This window comes from Myiozetetes cayanensis, unplaced genomic scaffold (genome assembly GCF_022539395.1).
Source record: "Myiozetetes cayanensis isolate MyiCay16 unplaced genomic scaffold, myiCay2020 scf4, whole genome shotgun sequence".
In the NCBI taxonomy this organism is placed as follows: domain Eukaryota; kingdom Metazoa; phylum Chordata; class Aves; order Passeriformes; family Tyrannidae; genus Myiozetetes; species Myiozetetes cayanensis.
This window is the reverse complement of record NW_026087631.1, coordinates 3,213,503-3,235,929: the sequence shown is the minus strand read 5'-3', so window position 1 is coordinate 3,235,929 and position 22,427 is coordinate 3,213,503. Positions and strand designations below refer to the sequence as shown.

The window sequence follows — 22,427 nt, the reverse complement described above, 5'->3', positions numbered from 1 at the left end:
TTTGTCCTAATTTACTCCTTTGAACAACAGCTTGATCTATATGTCCATAAAAGGTTTCCTGATTGTGTGTGTGTGTGTGCAAGCCTGACATGCATAAAATATGCACTAAAGAACTGAAGATACTGAAAAGAAATCCCACAAAATATTTTTACAAGAAACAGCTGCACGTCAGGTCTCTTTAGCTTTATGTTAATTTCAGACAAGTAGCTTCAAATTTCTCCGTGCAAGAATCTTGTTCTTTCAGCTGTTCTGTAAAACTTCCCTTTTAAGCTCAGGCATCAGCACTGCTCTCTTTTCTCCTCATTCCCCGTGCATCTGCATCAGACAGATTATACTTGTTCGGCAAGACAGCTAAAGTCACTGCCATTCAAACTTGTGCTATGTAATACATTCTTCTTCTTGACTCTCATTTTAAATAAAACTTTTTTTCTTCATCTACTTAGAGGCAGAAAAAGAACAACTTGGCTGCAAAGGGACACATTCTGAGATCAAACGAGGCAGGGGAGCGGGGAATGGGTACAGCTCCACATCTGAGTTTCTATTCACCTTAATCTTCCATCATTTGGGGTTTTCTGTGTCTAGCAGTAGTCCAAGCAGCCCATTTTGACAGATTTAGAGTGTTTCATGCATTAATTTGAATCTCAGTGGTTTAATGTCTTCATTCAAGCAGTTTCTCTGATCACGGCACTGAAAGGGAAGTCTTATGTCGTAGGTAGCTTTATTATGTGGTTATGGTAATAGTTCATAAAATGTAGCAGACAAAGAATAATTTAGAATTCATTTATTCATAACAGCTGAAGTTAATGTTCTTGCCTACAAAAGAGTTTCAGACATTAATCTTTTATCCTGAATTTCTGCTATTCTGCAGAGGTAGTTTGGATTTCTTTGCCATTGCCATTGCTCTAACTTTTTTTTTTTTCCTTTTTAGTCTCTTCAAAATACTGTTTTTCCTTAAATAAATAATGCTGATTCCATTAAGATGGTATCAAAGCTGTCTTCCAACTTTCCTACCACTTTATGTAAGTATTTGAACAGAACACTGAATTCTGGTCTCTGTTTTGTAGCTAAGCGTTTTAATGGTACAGAATAAATCACTTCCCCACAACTGAAGGTTTAGGATTTAAGCAACTTAGCATATTCTTTCATAATTTGTAAATTTCTGTCAATGGTGCAGATTTACTTTGGGAACAGGGGAATACTGTGTGTATATGTCTGTTTATTAAGTGTCATTTCTATTACTTCAGTAGGATACTGCTTTTCTGTTTTCTCCCTCCTCCACCTCCCTTGATGATTCTTCTTTATTTCTTCAGTATCTGTCTTATCTGAGATGCTTCAAACCTCCCAAATGTCATTTTGAACTGAGCTCATAAAAGGCTGGCAACGGCTTCAAATACTTTAATAGTTACTTGGGACCAAATTGTGTACTCCCTTGGACTGACTTTGTTGAAAGCCATGCCGTTGAAAGCAGAAAAAATGTGGCATGTAGCCATGAGAGAACTGAAGAGCGAAGAATATAGAAACAGGGATTCAGATTAACCTTTGTATTAACTTCACTGAAGAAATACATCTGGAACTTATTAAAACAAATTTTTTGTGTGTGATCTGTCAGTTCTGTGCTATCATTCTAGAGGGCAGCGCTTTGAAGCCCTTTCCTCCAGGTTAAATGAATTTAGCGACTGCGGAGTGGCAGATCACTCCAAGGTGTCTGTTGGGGGGGGATCTGCTGCTTTTCCTGCTAGGCCCAATGCCTTTTCACGGTTTTATTGGGGAGATGAAATTCCAGGAAAAATTTCTTGTGTGTAAAATTTGCAGATGACAACAGGAACACAGATTTCCTAGAGAAACAGAGGAATAGGAAGGCAGGAAATTTCAGAATCACATCTGGCGATTTGCCTTTTTTCCTAATAAGGCATGTTGACTAATAAGTATTCCTGACCATACATGCCCCTCTGTGTGTGTGTGTGTGTGTGTGTGTGTGTGTGTGTGTGTGTGTGTGTGTGTGTGTGTGTGTGTGCGTGCCCATCAGGACAGAAATAGCATAGTTCTCTTTTTTGCTAAACTTTGCTGATCTCTGGTGAGCTTCTTGCACACCCCACCCGACCCAGGAGGTGGACTTTGTCTAGCTGAAGGGGGACTCCGTCTTTTGGGTCAGGGACAGGTTGGATGAGACCACCTGTTCGGGCCATTCAGACCTAAACATGTGTGCCCCAACTTCCCTGTCAACCTCTGCAGTTTTGGAAACTTGGCTGGTTTTCTTCATGGCTTTGTTGAGTTTATGGATGGGGAGCATTGCCCAGAGAGCTTTAAGGGAAGTGACCTTTTGGTTTATTCATTGTCACATACAGACTGTGAGGAGCAGAAGCAAATAAACTGCTGGCATCATGGAACTGATTTGGAGTGGTTTTCAGTTACAAGACAAAGAAAAAAAAAAACAAACCAAAACTAAAATCTCTGATGGCGGAGGAATTGGTGATGAGTTAGGGTCAGCCAACAGGAATGCATAAGGCCATGGAGAAGCACAGGAGCAGTGAGTACCTGCAAGCTTTTCCTCCTTGAAACAGGTAGATCTTGACCAAGTTTGTCCCACTGCTGTGGGCTTGCTGCAACCAACAGCAAGACCGGAAATTACATGCCTGCTGATTAGTGATGAGAACAAAATGTTTATGAAATAAGGCGTATTTATACGTGGTTCCATGTTGCTAAGCACAGCTTAAGGAGAATAAATAAATCAACCAATGAAGGCACATGAATTTAATCTTACAGGGGCGTAATTTTTACAAGATGAAATGCCTTTTTCAACAGTGGACTATCGCAGTACCTCTACAAACATGGTGAGACTTGCTAGAGTGCAAGCTGAGCCTTGTTGGTGGCCTGAATGTCCCGGACCCAGCTTCCTCCTGGTTTAAGTTTCTTAGCTTATGAGTGGACAAGTGCATTTCTTAGATTTTCTTGCAAGTGGCGTGTGTTGTGTCTCTCCCACTTCCCATTCTGCCCTGTCTTTTGGAGTTATTGATTTCTTGGTGACCCCCAAAAGGCATGAGGGCACATCTCCTACCTAGGGGACAAGTGTGTTGGCAGCAGATGTGCTCCTTGGAGAAGAAGGAGCAAGGACTGACTGCATTTACTGGTTACAGGGATAAACACCATTTCCCTTTGAAGTACACATCCCAGTTTGGATGGCATTTTTCAGTGTGTGATGTTTATGTTAGGCGAAGAGGGGGCAGTAACTGCGTTTTTATTCCACAAATGCTTATTAATATTTAATATGCAGTAATCAGAGCAGGGTCCTGCTTAGGCTTGGTGGCCAAGCAGTGAGGCATGCTGGCTTCATGTGCCTGGCAGCATACCTCCACCAAATAAGGCAGTTTTCAAGGAAAACATGCAGGTACCAGCTGCATTGGAGCCCAGTTTCGGTGTGCCATCTGATGTATTCATTCCTTTTAGCTGCACTTAAAACATATTGGGACCTTTTTCTTTTGGGGGGAAAGAAAGACAGAGACTGTCACCAACCCAAGCAAACCTTCAGTGCATTTCTTTGCTTAGGCCTCAGCTTCCTTGCAATTAAGTGACTCATAAAATTGCTCACATACAGTTCTGCAAACAAACACAAGAATGTGTTATATTAATAGTCTTGTTGTTTTTTTGGTGTTCGTTTTGGTTTTTACTTTTTTTTTGGCGGGGGGTTGTTTGTTTTATATAGCTGGTATGGAAAAAGCTGTGGGACCTTTGGAAACAAACTATAAGCTTTGTACTTGTGTAGTGTGAGTTCTGGTTTGCATTAACTTGGTACAATGTGACACTGGAGGGTGAATTTCTGAGACATGATTCAATCTGTACTTTTTCCTGTAATCTAAATTGTGTAGGACTCCAGCACTGACAAGAATCACTACATGTCCTGCCTATTCCTTATAAGTAAAAACCACAAAAAGATGAGGAATGCTGTGCTCACTCCCTATGGCAGCTACAGAGTGGAAATAAAAAGGAAGTCATGGCTGATTGACGAGTTTAAAAATAGTGCCTCATTACTGGATGCCCCTGGCAAAGCAGGAGGACCAGTGGACATAATGTTTTGAAACAGCCAAAGAGATGCATATATCGATGACAGAGTCAACAACATATTTACAAAAGGAAAAAAGAAAAAAAGGGTTTATGTTCTAGTGCATTAGAAGCCTACAAAAAAATGAGGTGGCTCCTCAGTTCAAGGTTTGTGTGTGTGTGTCCTGGCACACCAGTGTAATCTGACAATAAATATCTGTACCATTTTTTTAATTTGCCATCTTAAAGGGGGCTATGTTGTCTGAAAAACCAGACATGCTGGGAGAAGGAGGTTGGGAGGCTTCTTCTTGGAGGTGGCTGAACTTTATTGTGCATTGCTTCTCTGCATTGTTCTTTGCCTGTCAAGAGAGAGCACGAGGGCAGGTTTTTGGTGCTCCTGTTGTAACTTAAGCATGTGTTTGCACAGTAGTCAGGAGAAGGAAGCCCATGGAAGCTGCTAGAACAGCATCCCCCAATTTTGGGGGATTTACTGACAACAGTGGAAATCTTTCTGGAACAAAATGACATTAATAATCTAGGTGTTTATACCCAAGTATGGCTAAGATGTGTCACTACTGGGGGAAAACAAGGAAGCGTTGGCTCTAAATATGAATGCTTTTGGAAAAGAAACATCTAACCAAGTCAAACAGTCATTTTACAACTGCTCCAAAGTAGAGAGGAAAAATACCCCAAAGTGCTGCTCTTTGACAAGTTCAGTGAGCTTGCTTCTCTTTTGCATCTCTTGATGTATCCCTGCTCCCACAGACATTCTCTTCCATCTATCATCTATCTTTCAGCTATCTTCTAGAAATATCACAGATAACCAATATTAGTAATTCTTTGCCACCAGGCCACTGCTGTAGGATACTGGGGGTGGGACTTGATACACCAGTCAGATAGAAATCATTTAACAACATTGATGAAATCTGTACATAAATTAGAACAAGACATGAAGATACAGCTTCAGTGGTTTTGCACTAAAAACTGAGGACAGGTCACTATTGAACTCAAGTAGGGAAGAATGACAATAAACTGCATGCAGATATACGTGCATATATGTGTAATGTTTTTAAAGGAAAGTCTTCAAGCTTTGCAAGAGACAGCTATACAAGTTTTCTGCTGCTTGACCTGCTGCTTGGTCATGAAATTATACTCTTGGTACACTTGTTGTTGCTGAATCTGGCACAATTTCACTTCATCAAAGCAGGAAGGAGAAAGAGCAGATGTTGATGCCGGTGCAGCCACTGACTGGTGGCAATGCAACAGGACAGTGTCATCGAACTGTTCTTTCGAAATTTTTGTTTTGTTTTGTTTGGTTATTTGTTTGTTTATTGTATGCTGCATTTCTAACATGACAGAGGTATGGGGAGCCTGGCCCTTAACCTACCAAGGCAGTGTCACGTGGAGCGTGCTAGGTGGGCAGCTGTAGCTGTGGGCGCATGGCTGTGGGACTCCTCCACAAGCAGTTTGACAGGAGTTAAGCAAGGCCTGGACCTAACAGTTTCTTACCCTGGCAGTTTAAGGCATTTGAGGTGGAGGACAGGCAAGGCAAGTTAATGATCTCTGCACACTTATATCAGGCTGGTCACTCAGGTGCTATTTGCATTCGAAGTTGTGAATTTTAATGGACAGCAGTTAATGCTTTCCCCGGCTGCCTCTTGTTCCCTCTCTTCTTTGGTTATCAAGAAATGTGCACATCTCCACTGCCTCAGAGAAGCACAGTGGTCAAACCCTGTGCAGCATAGTTATACACCAAGGAACCCAGTGGGCCTTCATCTCAATCAACACGTACATGACTGAAAAGGAAAAAATACCTCTTTGGAGATAGATGCATACTGCTAGCCTTGCTTCAGAGAACTCTGAGTAGCTGGAGGACTGCTGATCTCAGCTGAATTTACGTTACATTACTCTGTTTCATAGTAATCCATTGTGTAATGCAATTCTGAAGGAAGATGGTAATTCTATAGGCTTGTCTCATTTTTCCACCACTATGAATAGGGGACAATATCTCTGCCTACACACTTTTCCCCTCTGATATTTGTTTCATGCTCCATCCTCCTTCCTCCCCTCCTTTTCCAGCTGCAAGCCTTCACAGGTTACCTGGTGGCCCCAGTAAAGGCATAGCTACAGCAGGGGGTACTCAGCTGTTGTCTTGCCCACCAGCCCTGCAATCCCTTCTTACTACCACTGGGCCAGTGATCCATCCCTGCAGGGAGAACTGGGTCCCAGTGTGGCTGTGCCACTGCCTCCCACTGCACCATGCTGTGTAGCATGGGGACACAGTCCTTGGGAATGGTGGTATTGAGTCTTGAAGTGGCTCTTTTCCATCTGAGTCTGGGATTGCTTCAAGTTTATTTTCTGTTGGTTTTTTTTTTTTTTTCTGTCTATAATTGGATGGTGCTTTTTTTTCCCGCTCTCTCTTTTTTTTTTTTTTTCTTCTTCTGCATGACTTGCAGTCTTTCTGTTCTCACTAAACTTGGAGCTAGTAATCAAAATTGTTGGCTTAATGTTTTCCTGTATTATTCAACCCAGATGCCACCCTCACTCCCTTCTGTGCACGTGTAGGACATAGTTTGTATCCTTGTGCGTGCAGTCTCTCTCTTCTGGTATCTCTTAAAAGACAAGGGGACACAGAGTCTCAGAAGTCTTCATTAATCATCCACAGCTAAACCACTCACAGTATACATAATTGATGATTTGTCCTCACAGGCAACATTGCTTCACAGCAAGGAGCAGAGGGAAGAACAAGTTCCTCAGCAGCACACAGGCCCAGGGACAGCGGGGGCAGAGGGCAGGGTGCCAGAAACAGCCAGACAAGTGTGTGGCTCTGACCGTGTTCAGGCACTGCCAGCACCCACTAGGGCTGGGCCAAGGGCACTCTGCTGCCTTGGTGCACAACCTGCTGTGCAGGCCACTCGTATTGGGTTCTTTATCAAACCTGCAGTGCTGACTGTGACAGTTTCAGGAGCGGAAAATTACGCATATTTCTCATTGTCCCCTTTTTGCACAGTATTGGAAGCAGGGATAGTTGGACCAGGGCTTTTGAAAAATTTGGGGTTGGTCTTCATGGGAAAAGGTGCATGGCCTCCTGTGCTCCTAAAAACTCAAGGATTTTGTAAATTTGAGTACTAACCAAAGGTGTAATTGCACTGTTTTCCCTGAGTGAACAGCCTGCTTAGCATGTTATCTCCTGCTCCTTCTTCTCCACCAGCATCTTACTACATGCTGCAGTTTTCTAACCCTTAACTCTGCCATAATAATTACCTGTGGGCCTACAACACCAAGTGACATTTCTGATACAAGCCAACCTGAAAAAAAAGACAACTAAATCCAGACAGCCAATAGACAACAGCCCCTTCATATCAGTTGCTGTTGCAGTCCCACAAATGCGAAGGTGCAAAAATTAGGACAGATTTGCTATAGAGGAAAACAATCACAGCAGACCAGTGTAAGCCAGTCACTGGCTGATGCACCCCACAGGCAAGAAGCTGCTTGAAGAGCTGTCAGCCTTTCTGCCTTTGTTGTTAATTATTCAAATTCACATTCAGACCCACCCAGACGCCGCTTTCCTGAGAACTTGGGCATGCAGCAAAAGCTACATGAAAGACTAAGGTATCACTGTTTTTATATTTCAGACCACCTAGAACAGCTGTCTGCACCCAGGATGGAGGCTCCATTGTCATATAACACGACTTAAATCCTGCACAGCTGACACCTGTAAGGCAGAATGCTTATGCAGAAAGCTGATGCACTGCACTGACTCCTCCAACCTTTCAGATCCAGCGCAGTATTGTGCTAAAACACCATCTTGAAAAGAGTTGTAATAACAACATACATATTTTAGGAGTTTCCTGCTAGTTCTGTCTTCAGCCCTGGCTTCACTGGGCTTATCTGTCCCATCACACACCTTTCATCGTCAATAGGAAAATCTCAGTCTTCCACAACAACCACAGTAACTCAGCACATACACACACTCTGCACAGCATCAGCATTTTTTTTTAGAAAGCTTATAAATATTCAAGGATTCTTTTTAACAACAACATCATTTGTAAAAATGTCTTTAATTTAAATTTTAAAACCTAATCCATTTATTTCACAATTCTTTGTATTCTCATTGTAAACTTTTATTATGTAATAGTGAAGAATAATCAACTAACACTGGAAGGTGATGTTGACATTCACTCAGAAGAGAGGAGATGAAATAATCCTCCAGTTTTGTTGTAACAGAAATTGTTTTTAAAGAGAGTGAGAGATAAAGAGAAGTATATCTCTCATTCACGGAAATTGAGTACTGTCACTTGTTGGTTAATAGAGATTTGTGCGATTTGTGCAATTTTTTGTAACTAATATCCCCATAAATGTACTAATTGTACATGTAGAAATAACAGTTTCTCTGCAACACAACTAAAGTGACAAAATACCTATGTGTAACTGTGGTTAACTTCTACTCAAGCTGGTCTTGTGGCAAAATGTTTCTTAAAAAGAAAACAAAAAATAAATCATCTTCAATATAAGTCACATTTGGTCACATTTGAAACATGGTCTATGAAAGTCAATCTTTTTCAGTAGGATGTGGTTTCTGAAGTATCTTGCACTGGACACCCAAGACTGAACTACCAAAAGTAACCAGGTATTATTGAACAAATAGACTACAACCTTAGTAAAAAGAAAAAAATCAGTAAATCCTACATTTGTTTGTAGTCCTATCTGTTACTAAAATTATTTTGCACTTTCTCACTTTAATTGCTCACACAATTTCTTTGCTAGAGAAAAAAAATCCCTGCATCTCTAAGAATATCCTGTTCACACAAAAAATAAACACATACACTCTAACCCGACATATGCAATAAATATATCTAACTCTAAATCTTATTCTTTGTATTCTTCTAAAATCTCTTTCTCTAACAGATGCAATGTATGTAGACTCCTGAGATATATGTAAATGACAATAGAGTAGCTGCTTGTGAGTAATAAGAGATCAAAATTTTGGTATTGATAATAGTTAAAATGAGATTGGACAAGCAAAGCATAAAGGTAAAAACAGAATCAGGAGTTAATTACATTATTTGTAATTACTATTACTAAGCTTCCAATTTAATGGGGATGCACCCTGTGTTACAGAAGAGTGATAAGACAAATACCCTTTCCTGAGATGGCCACAGGAATTGATAGCAGGACAAATACTAAGATTTTGGAGCAGACAAAAAGTAATCTTGAGGTCCATGTGCCCATTTTAAAGTACTTGTGCTAGAGGTGAAATTTAACTACAGAGGTGATAAGGTGTGGTGAAATTCTCACGGAGGCTTTTCAGTAAAGATCTTTAAAAAAGACAGAAACAATTGCTGCTCAGAACACAACACAAGGAGCTTTGGTATACCCAAATAGATACATGGAAAAGGTATGTCTATAGCAGGATGAACCAGCACAGAGAAAGCTAGCTGCTGCTCCATCACAGGTATATTTTCAGGAATGCAGTGGTAGAGTTTATATTAAAATCCAGACTCTTTGTCTTAGGGGCTGGTATATTTATTTTTCCAAGATGAGAGCAAACCCCTGAGTTCCCAGGTTTCACCAGGAAAAAAGAATAACTCTCTGAGGAACAGCTGGGCTCCACACATGAGGTGAGGATCAAGAGAAGCACATTTAAAGGAGGTGATGATGTTAGAAAGTCAAAACTTCCAGTTCTCCTTTGCCTACTTTACTACTAAGAAGAATATGATTTGATTTTAAAGGGGCTTGGTGATAAAATCAAACACACTGTCAGTCAAAACTACTGATACACTTTCACAGTGAATTTCCTTCACAATGAGAAATGTTTATGCTATTCTTTCTTGAGGAGGGGGAAAGCTGCAAAAACTCAGTACATTTGAGGGCTAAGAATATGAATAGGAACATCTAAATTCCAATTCAGATCCCAATACAGGAGAGGAAGGAAGCTCAAAATCATTAAATGGGTTTTAGAGGACTGCAAATGTAATGCAAATAAAGCTGTAAATAAAATGAAACTGGATGCAGCAAAAGTGTAAGCATCTGCTCTCTGACAGCCTTGCTGTTCACTTTGAGTCCTGTACACTCTCAACACTCTCTTTCCAGGCTGGATAGTGTGCAGAACACGAGAAAAGGCAACCTGAGAGACACAAGGCTCAGCTCTGCGCTTTGCAGGGTGAAAATGGAGGTACAGAAGTCAAAGTCTCTTGGTTTTGGAAATTGAACTGCTTCTCAGAGGGTGCTGGCTGGAGGGCAAGGAAGCTGCTGTTCTTCAGGCCTGTTAGTGGGAAATGTCGTAATAGTAGTTACGCAACCTCAGCTCCACCGCAGCAAATCCTGGCCGGTCATCAACACTGTGGAAAGACGACAAGTGTCACTGCACGGGAGGAAGGAAGCTGTAAAAAAGGTGCACGGGCCTTGCAATGCCTGGGACTCTACCTCAGTGACAGCTCATTTAAAGCCACTCACAGTATTTGAAGGCTACCAAAATGAGGCTAAAGAATTAATGCCAAGCGGCAAATGCCGCTACAGAGCATCCAGTGAGTGGATTTGCCATCATGCCTGTTAACTCTGTAGTCAGTGAAAGTGCTAGAAGAAAGAAATGGCAAATCAGCTCAATTTAATTTTTTACTTCATTTTTTAAAATGATAATCTAGAGAAAATAATATTTGTGGTGTAATATCTGCCTTACAATTGGTATTACAGTCACACAGAGAGGCTTAGAACCACTGAGAGGAGCCTACTGACACCCTGTGACTGTACTGTCTTTCTTCTATGTCTGCACCTTTTTTTTTATTTGGAGAACACAGTTTAACTGACAAGCCCCTACAATATTACATTACATATTGGGATAGTTACTCTGCCTGACTTGAACTTTCTTTTTTTTTTAATTTTTCTTCTTTCTAATAATAAAGATATTTGAGTACAAAAAATAAAAATGAGCCTGCTTTATGATATGTTTTTTAATCTTAACAAAATCTGATCCATTTCACTGCTCCATAACACATAGAACTGTTACAGCTTTCTTTGGGTCCAACAAAAAGGCATGAGTTATTTTATGGCTGCGCATTCTTTCTAGAGTACAAGGTGTAATAAAACTAACAAAGAAGCAAGGTACCTAAAAGTGAAATACCATAGCAGTGCAAAATGCAGATCTTTGTTGGACACTCACACTCTCCAGATGATGAACTGGAATAATAAGTGACATTACAGTCACTTTGGGTACTTTCTGGAGCCTTCCTACAGCTAAAGATAACTTCAACAAAATAATTTAAAACGGAAAATCGTAAAACTGTTCTAAAAATTTTTTGCAATATACTATTTAAAAAAATCAGGTAGAATGTATTTTTTTTCCCTATATTTCCTAATTCTGATTTCTGAATTGTAATCAACCAGAAAAAAAGGTTCTGACATATCAGGTATGATCTGAAATGGAAAAGATGTTTTGCCTCTCACTGATTGGAGGCCACTGTGGGAGCCAATCTGAGTATGTACAGAAGTGAGAGAAGAGAAAACAGGTCAAAGCATCTTACTATTGAAGAATGGAATAAAAATTTTGGCAGTATGACTTTGAAATTTCAGTAAAGATAAAGACTTGGAAGTGAAGATTAAACAAAATACAATCCAAAATGAAACAAAATTATTAGCTTAATTTCAAACTTTCTACATTAGACTGAGCTTTTTGTGGAATTACTTGGTTTTCACGATACCCTATATTTTGTACATAAATGTTCCAGCAAAGTCTGTTGTGCAAAATCAGCTTCTTTCAGTACACTCTGTAACTCAAATAATTTTCACCTGAAAGGGCAACTGATTCCTTAGTTTGGAGGATGGTTGTAATGAAAAGAGGTTGAAAAGATACATGGTGAAATGATCCTCTCATCCCTTTTCTGACTATTAATTATGTAGATTAAGATATACTTCTATTAAAAGATCATCACATCACACTCACTTGTACGTCCAGCACAACTTCATTAGACTGTAGACTTCTGTTGGACAGACTTCAGGACGTTCCATTCGTTCTCCCCTTTCAATCATCTGCGCAACTTCACCACCTTTCATTCCCTGGAACAGGGTGAGCGGAACAGTCAGTCGTCCAAGTTGCAAATGATTACAATATATACGCCAGTATAAATCAAATAGAGGCCTGGAATTGATTTTCGAGCTCACCTTTGACTCACATGTTGCAACAGCTCTTTTTAAGGTAGGAAAAGGCATTGTTTCAAATTTGCTCTGAATTTTTACAGGGAAATAAAAAAAAAAAAAAAAAAAAAAAAAAGGCCAGGTATAATCACTCACCTTATATGGTTTTTGCCCATAAGAGAAAGCTTCCCACATTAAAACCCCAAAGCTCCAGACATCGCTTTTGCTGGAAAATTTGTAGAAATTCATGCATTCCGGAGCATACCACTTTACTGGCCATTTTCCATGACTTTGTGCCTAAAATACGTCATAACAGAAAGGGAAAAAAGCAGGCTAGAGGCAATGATAAGTAGTAAACACCACCAGAATGCATACAAGCCAAGATAACTTAGATCTGCACACATTTGTGATAAGTACCATTGCATTTCTGATGTAGTTAGCATTAGAGAGAATAGGTGACAGCCTCTTCAGAAGTGTTACAAAATTGTTCCACTTTCACAATAATGTGCTGAAAGGACATCTGCAGTAAACCAAAGCTTAGCTAAATGACATGGAGTAATTTTTTAGTGCAATTGAATTTAAAAAGGCGCTGTTTAAAATTAGTGTTTTTTTTTTAATTTAGGCCCTCCACAGAGGGTAAGAGATATATATCTGGATAGTTGAAGCTGATGCTCTATTTCAAAGCAAGGTGACTGCCTTGTGGCAAACCACAGCTTGATTAAATTACGCCACAGCACTGCATTGCAACCATTCAAGCATCAGTCTCTCCTAGCACAGTGCTAGATCTAGTGATAGGACACCCCTTCATCCTGTGGAGCTGTAAAGGGAACAGACCTTTGATACTAATTCTCCAGCATCTGAGGCTGAGATGGGCAAGCATCTCTGGGTGGGCTAGAGGCAGGGATTTAAGGTGCCTTTTCTGGTAGTAGTTATTATTCCTATAAGGTCATCAGAAGGGAGCATGTCCTTTCTCCTCCTCTGCAGTGTTTCATGGCCTGGCTTATTAGTTTCAAACAGCTGATGAAAGGAAACAAGCAGAAGGAAAAAATAATTTGAACTGCAAGGGTGATATATCAGAAAAAAAAAAAAAAGGGTGCAGACATGACTACAGTCTTTGTCTTCCACCTTTTAAATGTGGCAATTATTTTATCCCTTTAGCTGTATAGATGTCCTTTGAATTTCAACCAAACTAAACAAGTTCTGCTTAGGTTAATTTATTATTTACCAATGATATTCTTTTAAAAACCTTCCCTAATTCAGCTCTATTAGTCCATAATACAGTGTGTCAGCCTGTATTTTCCTTGGACATGGTGAGAACTGGTCTGCAACAAATACATTTTCCCCCTGTTATATAAGGAAGTATCTCATTTCCACCATGATTTTCAACCTTCTAATGGCAAGTTTACCAAAAGTAAATGAAAGTAGGCAAGCAAAAGAAGGGATTAACTTTTTCCTCCCTACACATCTCTTAATGTTAATCACCTATTTTGAAAATTGGTAACCTAATATCAGGCTATAAAATAATGGATAATACATAATATTTTTAATTTTAGGCTTGCAAAACCGATTGCACTTCCACTGAAAATAGCCTTATTAAGCTATGTTACTATAAAGCTTTCATGTCTTGTTAAAAACTTACCTTATAATAATTTTCATCAGCACTAAGAGCTTTGGAAAGTCCAAAGTCACTAATTTTGGCATAATGTTGGGTGACTAATAGCACATTCCTTGCAGCCAGATCCCTATGAACAAAGTTATTCTCCTCCAGGTATTTCATCCCCATGGAAACCTGGTGCACCAGCTCTGTTATGTTCTTCTCTGTGACATGTCTGAAAATCATAATTGAATTTTACGGAGGTCAGTAGTTCATTCTTATGACTTTTCATGGAGCTCAAATACAAATCTTTACTATGAAATTGCCCATATCAAGCTGTGAATGTGATCCACTTACATTTAGCTAAGATTCAATCAGAAAAGGCAGCCCAGGCTACCTGTCCTGGGCAAGATTCCCTGTGATCACATCAGTAAATGAGCAGCTGAAGGGTATGTGAGAACTCTTTCATTTATTCAAAATACACTTTTTGGGCAGAAATATTTGACAGTTAGGAAACATGCACAAGACAATAATTTCCAGTGGAGAGCAATTACAGTCATCAATTATTATATTAATGACACGTCAATTTACAAATGTCCTTAAATTAAAAAAAAAAAAAAAAAATTGAAAGAAATGACCTGTGCCCTATGAAATGGAATCAAGGCTTACATACCTATTTTTTTGCAAAAATCTGTTCAGTGGCCCAAGCTCAGCCATTTCCATTACTAACATCCAGGCCTCAGCTTCACATATGCCTATCATTCGGACAATATATGGGTTATCCAGTTGCTGCATTACATTTGCTTCTCTCAGTAATTCATCCTTTATGGCTGGATCATTACTCTCATTCTTAAGAATTTTTACAGCCACTGGCTTGGCACCCCTGCAAAAAAAAAAAAAAAAAAAAATCCAGTTCTGGGACAAGCTGAAGAAAAAGCCGTGCACTAATGCACACAATCTTTGTCTGATGTTTCTGTGCACGTGGTACAAATCGTGACAAAAGACAGAGTTGACGTTCAGAGGGGAAAAAAACCCAACCATAACAGGAACATTTCTCTGTCAAAAGCTCAGAAGACAGTTAAGCAAAAGAGTGAGAATGAAAAGAGCCTGAGAAAATTACAAATTGTCACAAAAAATAACTTAAGAAGCCTGAAAACAAATGCCCTGGACAGAATTTTCATGCCCATTCTGGCAAGGAGGGCATAAAGCTCTTCTGACAAGAAAAGCTATAAAGGACTTTTGAACACTAAAATGTTTTGGGGATGAGACTAGAACAGCATTGCAGGACCCCAAGGCAGTGCTCTGAAATCCTAAGATTTACTTCTGCAATTTTCAGTTCACAGAGCTTACTGAAGGAGTGACTGATGACATCGACACAGCTCAAGTGTGAAACAGGATTAAAAAATACACAAACTGAGATCAGAGCCCTTCAAATCACTAAAGACTATACTAGAAAAATAAAAATCCTTCCCGCCTCTGAAAACCTCAGTTCAAGAAATGCCTCCAGCTTCAAATGATGAGTGTATACATAAGCAGTCCATGGACATAAACAACATACAAATAGCATTTTCCTATGAAAATGTGTGAACAGTCAGGTAGGAGCAGGGTCTGTGATAAAAGAGGTTACCACATATTCTATCTTCTTGAAAATCAACACTCCAGCTTCATGGAGGTGGTATTTATCATACTTATTTTAGGCAAAAATGACCCTCTTTGGCACAGGTAAACTGTCCATGGGACTCTACACTATTTCTGAAATAGGTGTTGTGCAGGTGGGAAATACTGAATAACACAACTGCCCATACAAACTACAGAGGAAGGCAGTGGACTTCCCTCTCAGGAAAGAAAATAGCCATCAGGAGCACTTCCCTGCTTTACAGACAAAAAATTAGCGCATTATGTGTAAGAACAATGAAAGAAAGCAGCCCAGTCTGTCACCCAAATTTCATGCAAAGATTACTGCTGCTCCAAACAGTGAGGACTACAGCTTTTACATATTAGACACCATGACAATAGAAGGAAACACTTACTTTTTCATCCTATAGAACCCCTTCTTTACAGTACCAAAGTTGCCAGAGCCAAGTTCACCTTCCTCCAAGGTTAACAATTTCCTGTCAAGGGTGACATTTTTTGGTTTAATTTCATCTGGATCAGCATAAGGACTTTCATAGACCTCGGTGTCCATGGGTAAGGCCTCTCTCTGATCACCTGCAGTTCAAACAATGAAAAAATTGGACATGATTTTAAACATTTTTTTGCTGCCACAGATAATATAGTCACCTTTTCTATGTTCAGGGTCATCCATGTATTTGACTTACAAGGGTGTTATAAAGACACCACATACAGTCCATCTCTATGCACTTTAGAACATCCCAAAAGACATTCCACCTGGTGACAATGCCTTAACTACAGAACATCTGTGCGACGTGAAACCAGGATGTCCCTTGACAGAAGGATTAAAGAAGGGTTAGAGTTTGGCCCTTCTCCTTATTGCTTCTCATCAGTTACCTCAGACAATTCTTCACTCAGGATGCTGCCTCACATGTGCTTCATTCTTAGGCACCCTGCTTTAACTGCTTTATACTTGGCACTGTGGATGCCACAGGGCAGAATTCTTTTTATGAAGCTCAAGGATTTAGCTTTTTAGGGTCAGGGGAGTAGGTGGTGACATCTGGCATTTTCAGCTACCATGCTTGAGTTATGGTAGTGGCTACACCAATACATAGCACGGTGTTATATACACTTACCACAAAAAAGAAATATGGGTTGAGAGAGATGTCTGCCATAAAGAAGAAAATTGTATTAATTATACAAATTACCCTGCCTACCTCTTTCTGCTTCTGTAGGACCTCTCTTCCTTTGTAGCACATAAGGGTTGAAAGGTGCTTCTTCAGATGGGTGTCCAATAGTTGACTGAAGCTACAGCACACAAATAGAGTTTTTTAATTGTTTAACAATGAACAGGTAAGTTAAAAGCACTTTCTCCCCGAAAGGATTAAGGTGTAGTGGTTGCAAGAGGCACACAGGTGAGAATCAGAAAGTAAGAAAGGGATCCAAAAGAGTATATTTCATTCTGGATGTTATTGCTAAAGCAAATATCCAGGCCAAATGAGACATACACTGCTAAAGCACAAAAGTCTATCCAAAATATTTCAGAGCATTAGATACAAGAGAATTAACTGTACTGGGTCATGCACAAATCTTATTCTGCAGATATTAGATTTACATGATCATTTCATATCTACCTTGTAACACAAGCAGCCATAAGGATTTGTCTTTAATCTGTCCTTCCTCCCTGTCCAAGTTATCTCTCCCCTTACCTAGGCTGCGGGGAAATTGTTAGCACAAATGAAAACGAAAAACAATTCCCTTTTTCTCTTGTGGATATTACAGAGTGACTCCACTTCAAAGAAGTGGAACAAACTGGAGTAAAAAGTTGTTATTTGAATAGGGTTGTATAACATCAGGAACAAATATCATTGACCAGATAATAGGTCACTCTGTCTCCTCTGAGAAGGGAGAAAATGATTTAATTAATTGAGCATCTAGTTCAAATACAATCCCTCTGCCTTTTCTCTTGTCAGATGAATAATGTGGAGTACACAAACCATCCCAACAGAAACATGGTGTGTTCTGGAGCTGTTTGGCTGAAGGATTAGGCTGGTCCAATAAAGTATACATACTCTATTCTGTCTGTGAGCATGGAATTACAGAACTTATTTCTGCAGTTTAGTCCCTTTTCTTTCTCAGTGTAGACTTTACTCCACTTACTAATGACCTCACCCTCCTAAGAGAGTGTTTTACAGTGAAAAATTCAAACATTTTTGCAAGTTTTCTCAGTTCAAATAGGAAAAAAAAGTATATTGCATTTGACAAACACTGGATAGGGTTATTTTGCAAATATTTGAGTATATAGCTCTTTTTTTTTTTTTTTTTTAATAACTGAAGATTTCAGTGTCATAACTTCCTTCCAGAAACTGTGTTGTTTTGAAGTAAAGAGAAAGAAAGCTCTAGTGGAAGCTGTCCCTGCTCATGGTAGGTAGGTTGAAACAAGATGATCTTTAAGGTCCCTTCCAACCCAAACCGTTCAATGATTCTGTGAAGTTTTCTGGAGTGAGCTGTTGAATATAATAGAAGTTTTATCATTTGGAAACTGCATTTAGTAGGGAAGACACCTGACCTATCCTGGGCATTACAGTTTTCTAAATCCTAATGAAGTGATCTGCCCAGTTGGATGAAATAGGAAAGGTTTCACTATGTAGATTTTGCAGCAAACCATGAGGAGGAGCTCTCAGCAAGGCTCTGGCCTTGTGGGACAGAGCACAGCGACATCAGGCATGGCAAGGGAAGTGTTTCTGACTTGAATTCCTCACTCTTGGGAACAGAGTTGAAAGGCCATTTGCTGTCAGGGTAAGCCACAAAAGCCCCAGGACAGTTCTGGGGTAGGTCAGGGGACAAACTGACTGACCTACTAATCTCAAGAACAAGGGAAGCAAATGAAGTTATGAAACAAGATCCTCAGCTCTGGTTTTGTTTCTCTAGACTGATAGAGTTTGCCAGCTTTGCAAGGTGAGAACTCTGTTTCCAAGACCTGTGTCACAGGGTCACTAAACCCAAAACCCCACCAGGATTTGAACTCAATCATAAATCTCTCAATATGGCCTGATAGTTTCACTGTGAATACTTAGGACAGTTTTTTTCCTATACTGTAGGTACATATAGGAAAATGCTTGTGTTCCGTCAAAAAATATTAATCAAATTTTGCTTTGCAAAGAATTATACTTACTGATTCCACAGTGATTTTATTTTGTACGTTTCATAGGTCCTGAGTTGCTTTGGAATGCATCAAGAACACTTAAGGGGTTTTATCTTGTTGCTAGTTACTACTCATTATTACTACCAAGAAGTGACTATAATCCCACTTCCTGGATGTATTCTCACTTCCCATATTAACAGTATTTATACTTTGAAAGGAAGATCGTTTTACATTCCAGAAGTTATTTGGAGTCAATTAACCAAGTGGATACAAAGCAATTTGGACTGCCAACAATATCTGTTGTTGGACAGGTAAAAGTACAATGAAGACAGGTACAACTTGCCACATTGCATAGATTTCATGGAAGTCTCTGAAGTCTTGAAATGTCCCATAGTATATACCTCACCTAAAACACCACAGAAACCTTTTCTGTAGTCACAATTAGGTAAAGTCACACACGTGCAGCTGTAGCTCCAGGCTAGTTAAATATTCCTGACCCTAAGTCTCAGTTTATGAACAGGTCTACTTTTAACTGGCCAAACATAATTAATGTACATGAAATTCATACATCTCAAGAATTCATTCACGAGTGAAGAACAGTTGGTGAAAATACATCTCTGGTCAAGACATGGCTGAGTCCTCAAGTGGAACACATAAAGATATTTCTGCTCTTTGCAATTCAAGAACAAAATAAGAGATGTTTAAAAAGGATGTCTTATATATCATTAGTGTTAGCTTGGTTAACTAATATAAATGTGTGTGTGGAATGTCATTTCTCATTGTTGCAGATTGATTAAACATGTCTTTTTCATTTATATTGCTTCCTTCTTCTCTGGAAGGAAATGGGAGATCTGGCTACCCTGAACAAAGAAAAGGTTGAGGTTCTCAATGACTTCTGTGCCTCAGTCTTCTTCAGTGGCAAGTGCTCCAGCCACGCTGCCCAAGTTGAGAAAGACAAATGCAGGGACTGGGATAACGTGCACAAGTCCGTGGGAACTGATGAGATTCATCCAAGGGTCCTCAGGGATCTGACAGAAAAAGTTGCTAAGCCACTATCCATAATTTTTGAAAACTTGTGGCAGTCAGGCCAAAGGCATCCTGGGCTGCGCCCAAAGCAGTGTGGCCAGCAGGGCAAGGGAGGGGTTCTGGTCCTCCGTGCTGCTTTTGCCAGACCCCCCCTGGGAGCACCTGGGCAGTTTTGTTGTCCCCCAACAGAGGAAGGACATAGAACTGTTGGGGCAAGTCCACAGAAGGGCCACAAAGAGGACTGGAGCACCTCTCCTATGAAGACAGGCTGAGAAAGTTGGGGCTGTTCAGCCTGGAGAAGAGAAGGTTGTGTGGACACCTCATGGCAACCTTCCAGTGCCTGAAGGGAGCCTACAGGGAATCCAGGGAGGGATCCTTGGTCAGGAACTGCAGTGATAGGACAAGGAGTAATGGGTACAAACTCAAAGAGGGGAAATTTAGGTTAGATATTAAGAAGAAATTCTTTACTATGAGAATGGTGAAACACTAGATTAGGCTTCCCAGAGAAGCTGTGGATGCCCCAACCCTGGCAGTGTTCAAGGCCAGGTGGGAGAAGGCTTTGAGCAACCTGGCCTAGTGGGATGTGTCCCTGCCCGTGGCAGAGGTGGCTGGGACTAGATGATCCTCAAGCTGCCTTCCAACACTTCCAACACAGAATTCTATGATTCTGTGATTTCTGGTTGAACTGCAATTTAGTATTTCACAGGCACATTTTCAGCTCATACTATGAGCTGAATGTTGTGCAGTACTCAAAAAACCTCAAAAATTTTTCTTTAGTTCCGCCAGTCATGTAGTCACGGCATGTAACACCCAAATCTTAGAATAGATTTTCCACCAGGAATTGGATTTCCTTTCAGAAGTTGGAATTTTTTCTCTTAAAGTCAAGTAAGGATGACTAGAAATTATGAAGGGGGCATGTACCACTGAATGTACAGTGGACTGGGTAATGGTACAATAAAATTTCCTTTTTATTTTACTATCATTTAAATTCAGAGTTCTTTCTGCCCTACACTTTTAAAACACCAACTTTGTTTCTGCAGATATTTTTGGACAAAGGGAACTTTATGTTAATACAACCAAGATATAGGATAATAGATTGCTCCTGATATTCTTACAAGAAACAAGGAATGGGCAAAATGACCTTGGATTCCTTCAAGCAGTAAAAAGGAAAACAAGAAAGGAGTCCACTAGAGGAGCCTGCTAAAAATGCCACATATGAATGAAATGGCTCTAATTACTCTAAATCTGACTTTTGCAGTAAAGATTATAATTCTTTGTAAGTAATATAGTAATAGTCTCATGAAGACAATCCATACAGCCAGAGCAATATCTTTTCAGGTTAATGATTCTGATTTGAAAAAATGCAGACTTTTATGTAGGACCATAAAGTCGTCTTACTTTGCTAAAACAAACTGAACAACGAAATACTGCATGACAAAGATCTCATTAGCCAAATCCTCAACGAGCTTTGGCTAAGACACCTCAGTTGCCACTAGGTGGCACGAGTTCCTTTAAATTGTCTAAATTACCAATTTTACACTAGTGAACCAGCTTGAGAAATTTTGATCTGGATTACTTGTATGTAGTTTTAGTCTTCAGATCAAAATTTGAGTTTTAATTAGAACCCAAATTTAATTTAAATTAAAAAACCTTTCCCAAAAATGAGTAAATAGAACACAAAAAATAGGTATGTTTTTGTTTATTGTCTGAAAGTTTTTGACATAGGAGAAGTAACTGCCTAATTAACCAGGGGTAAAGTAAACTCTCCATGTTCGGGTTAATGAATGGTAAATCTTGGAATTCTTTTGCCTAGAGTCTAAAATCTGACAGTGTGATGAAACTTGTGGGTCTGACTATTCAGGGTTAAGTATATGTAAACAGTGATCAAATCAGATTTCTGAAATTATTTTTTTAAATGATTGGTCCTTCTCTGCCAATATGCTTCAACCTGTACTCTGTGTCTGTTGCCCAAAAGGCAAAAAAAAGCTATTTGACAGTAGGAAGTGACCAGAGTGAGTGACAGGTTTTACGAGGTGAACAGACAGCAGTGTAAACAAAGCCACGTCTACAGAGTTCAAAACCCACCCTCACTTTTCTGAAGGAAACCAAAATATGTGGTAGCTTGGCATTGTATTTCAGGTGGTTTGGAGCACGTCCTGACACTGCACATGTATTTGTATGAGATAAATGCACATTGAAAAAGAGATGTGAGTCCTGTGAGGATACGCAGACTACAACAGCTATTGGTACTTCAGTATAAAAGTGAACTGAAGTCAGAGAAAAAGAACTGATTTTTATCAGGATTACCAACTACAGCATGTATCAAGCACAGCTTTTCACTCTGAACAGTAGCACACCCCTAGGGCTTTTCATGCCTGATCATTTTTGTTGAAGAGCAACCATAAATAAATAAATAAACATGAAGAGAGACTCCTGGGTGGAGCAGGGACATACATGTTATTCTCAGTATGAAAACAAGCTCATAACTGTGTGCTTCAGAACTGCACCAATTACTGGACAGCACAGTTTTCTGGACATGCAACAGCATTTTCACTAAGACAGGGCTGGGCTCCCCTGGACTCCCTGATATCACCTTTCCCATTCTGCTTGGAGCTGTGACATCTTACACTTGCCTAAATGTGATTCAGTGCATAACAAGATTTGTGCACATACGTTATATAAGAATTTATCTTATTAACAAATTGGTCCCCAAATGTGCTAAGTAATAACATAATTATATAAGTAAGACAATTTTCGATTAAGAGGGATAGTTCAGAGCAGAAATATAAATTTTTACTTCTCTGAGTGGTTTTGAAAAACATTTTATCACTTACATTTAATTTGTAGACATACTGTGATCTCCATTAATATTTTCTGAGAAATTAC

At 39.6% G+C, this 22,427-nt stretch overlaps 1 protein-coding gene across 4 annotated transcripts in view; it reads right to left on the bottom strand.

Moving 5' to 3' along the window:
- Positions 1–10,227: 10,227 nt before the first annotated feature.
- Positions 10,228–22,427, bottom strand: part of SYK (spleen associated tyrosine kinase) — a 44,885-nt gene continuing 32,685 nt past the window's right edge. For all 4 annotated transcript variants that reach the window (XM_050329077.1, XM_050329079.1, XM_050329078.1 and 1 more), the window contains 7 exons: positions 16,588–16,678; positions 15,790–15,967; positions 14,433–14,642; positions 13,805–13,994; positions 12,322–12,462; positions 11,975–12,087; positions 10,228–10,376 (listed from right to left, as the gene is read on the bottom strand). In XM_050329077.1, the coding sequence (XP_050185034.1) occupies positions 10,304–10,376; positions 11,975–12,087; positions 12,322–12,462; positions 13,805–13,994; positions 14,433–14,642; positions 15,790–15,967; positions 16,588–16,678 (996 nt within the window). In that variant the 3' untranslated portion in view covers positions 10,228–10,303. The remainder of the gene's footprint in view (positions 10,377–11,974; positions 12,088–12,321; positions 12,463–13,804; positions 13,995–14,432; positions 14,643–15,789; positions 15,968–16,587; positions 16,679–22,427) is intronic.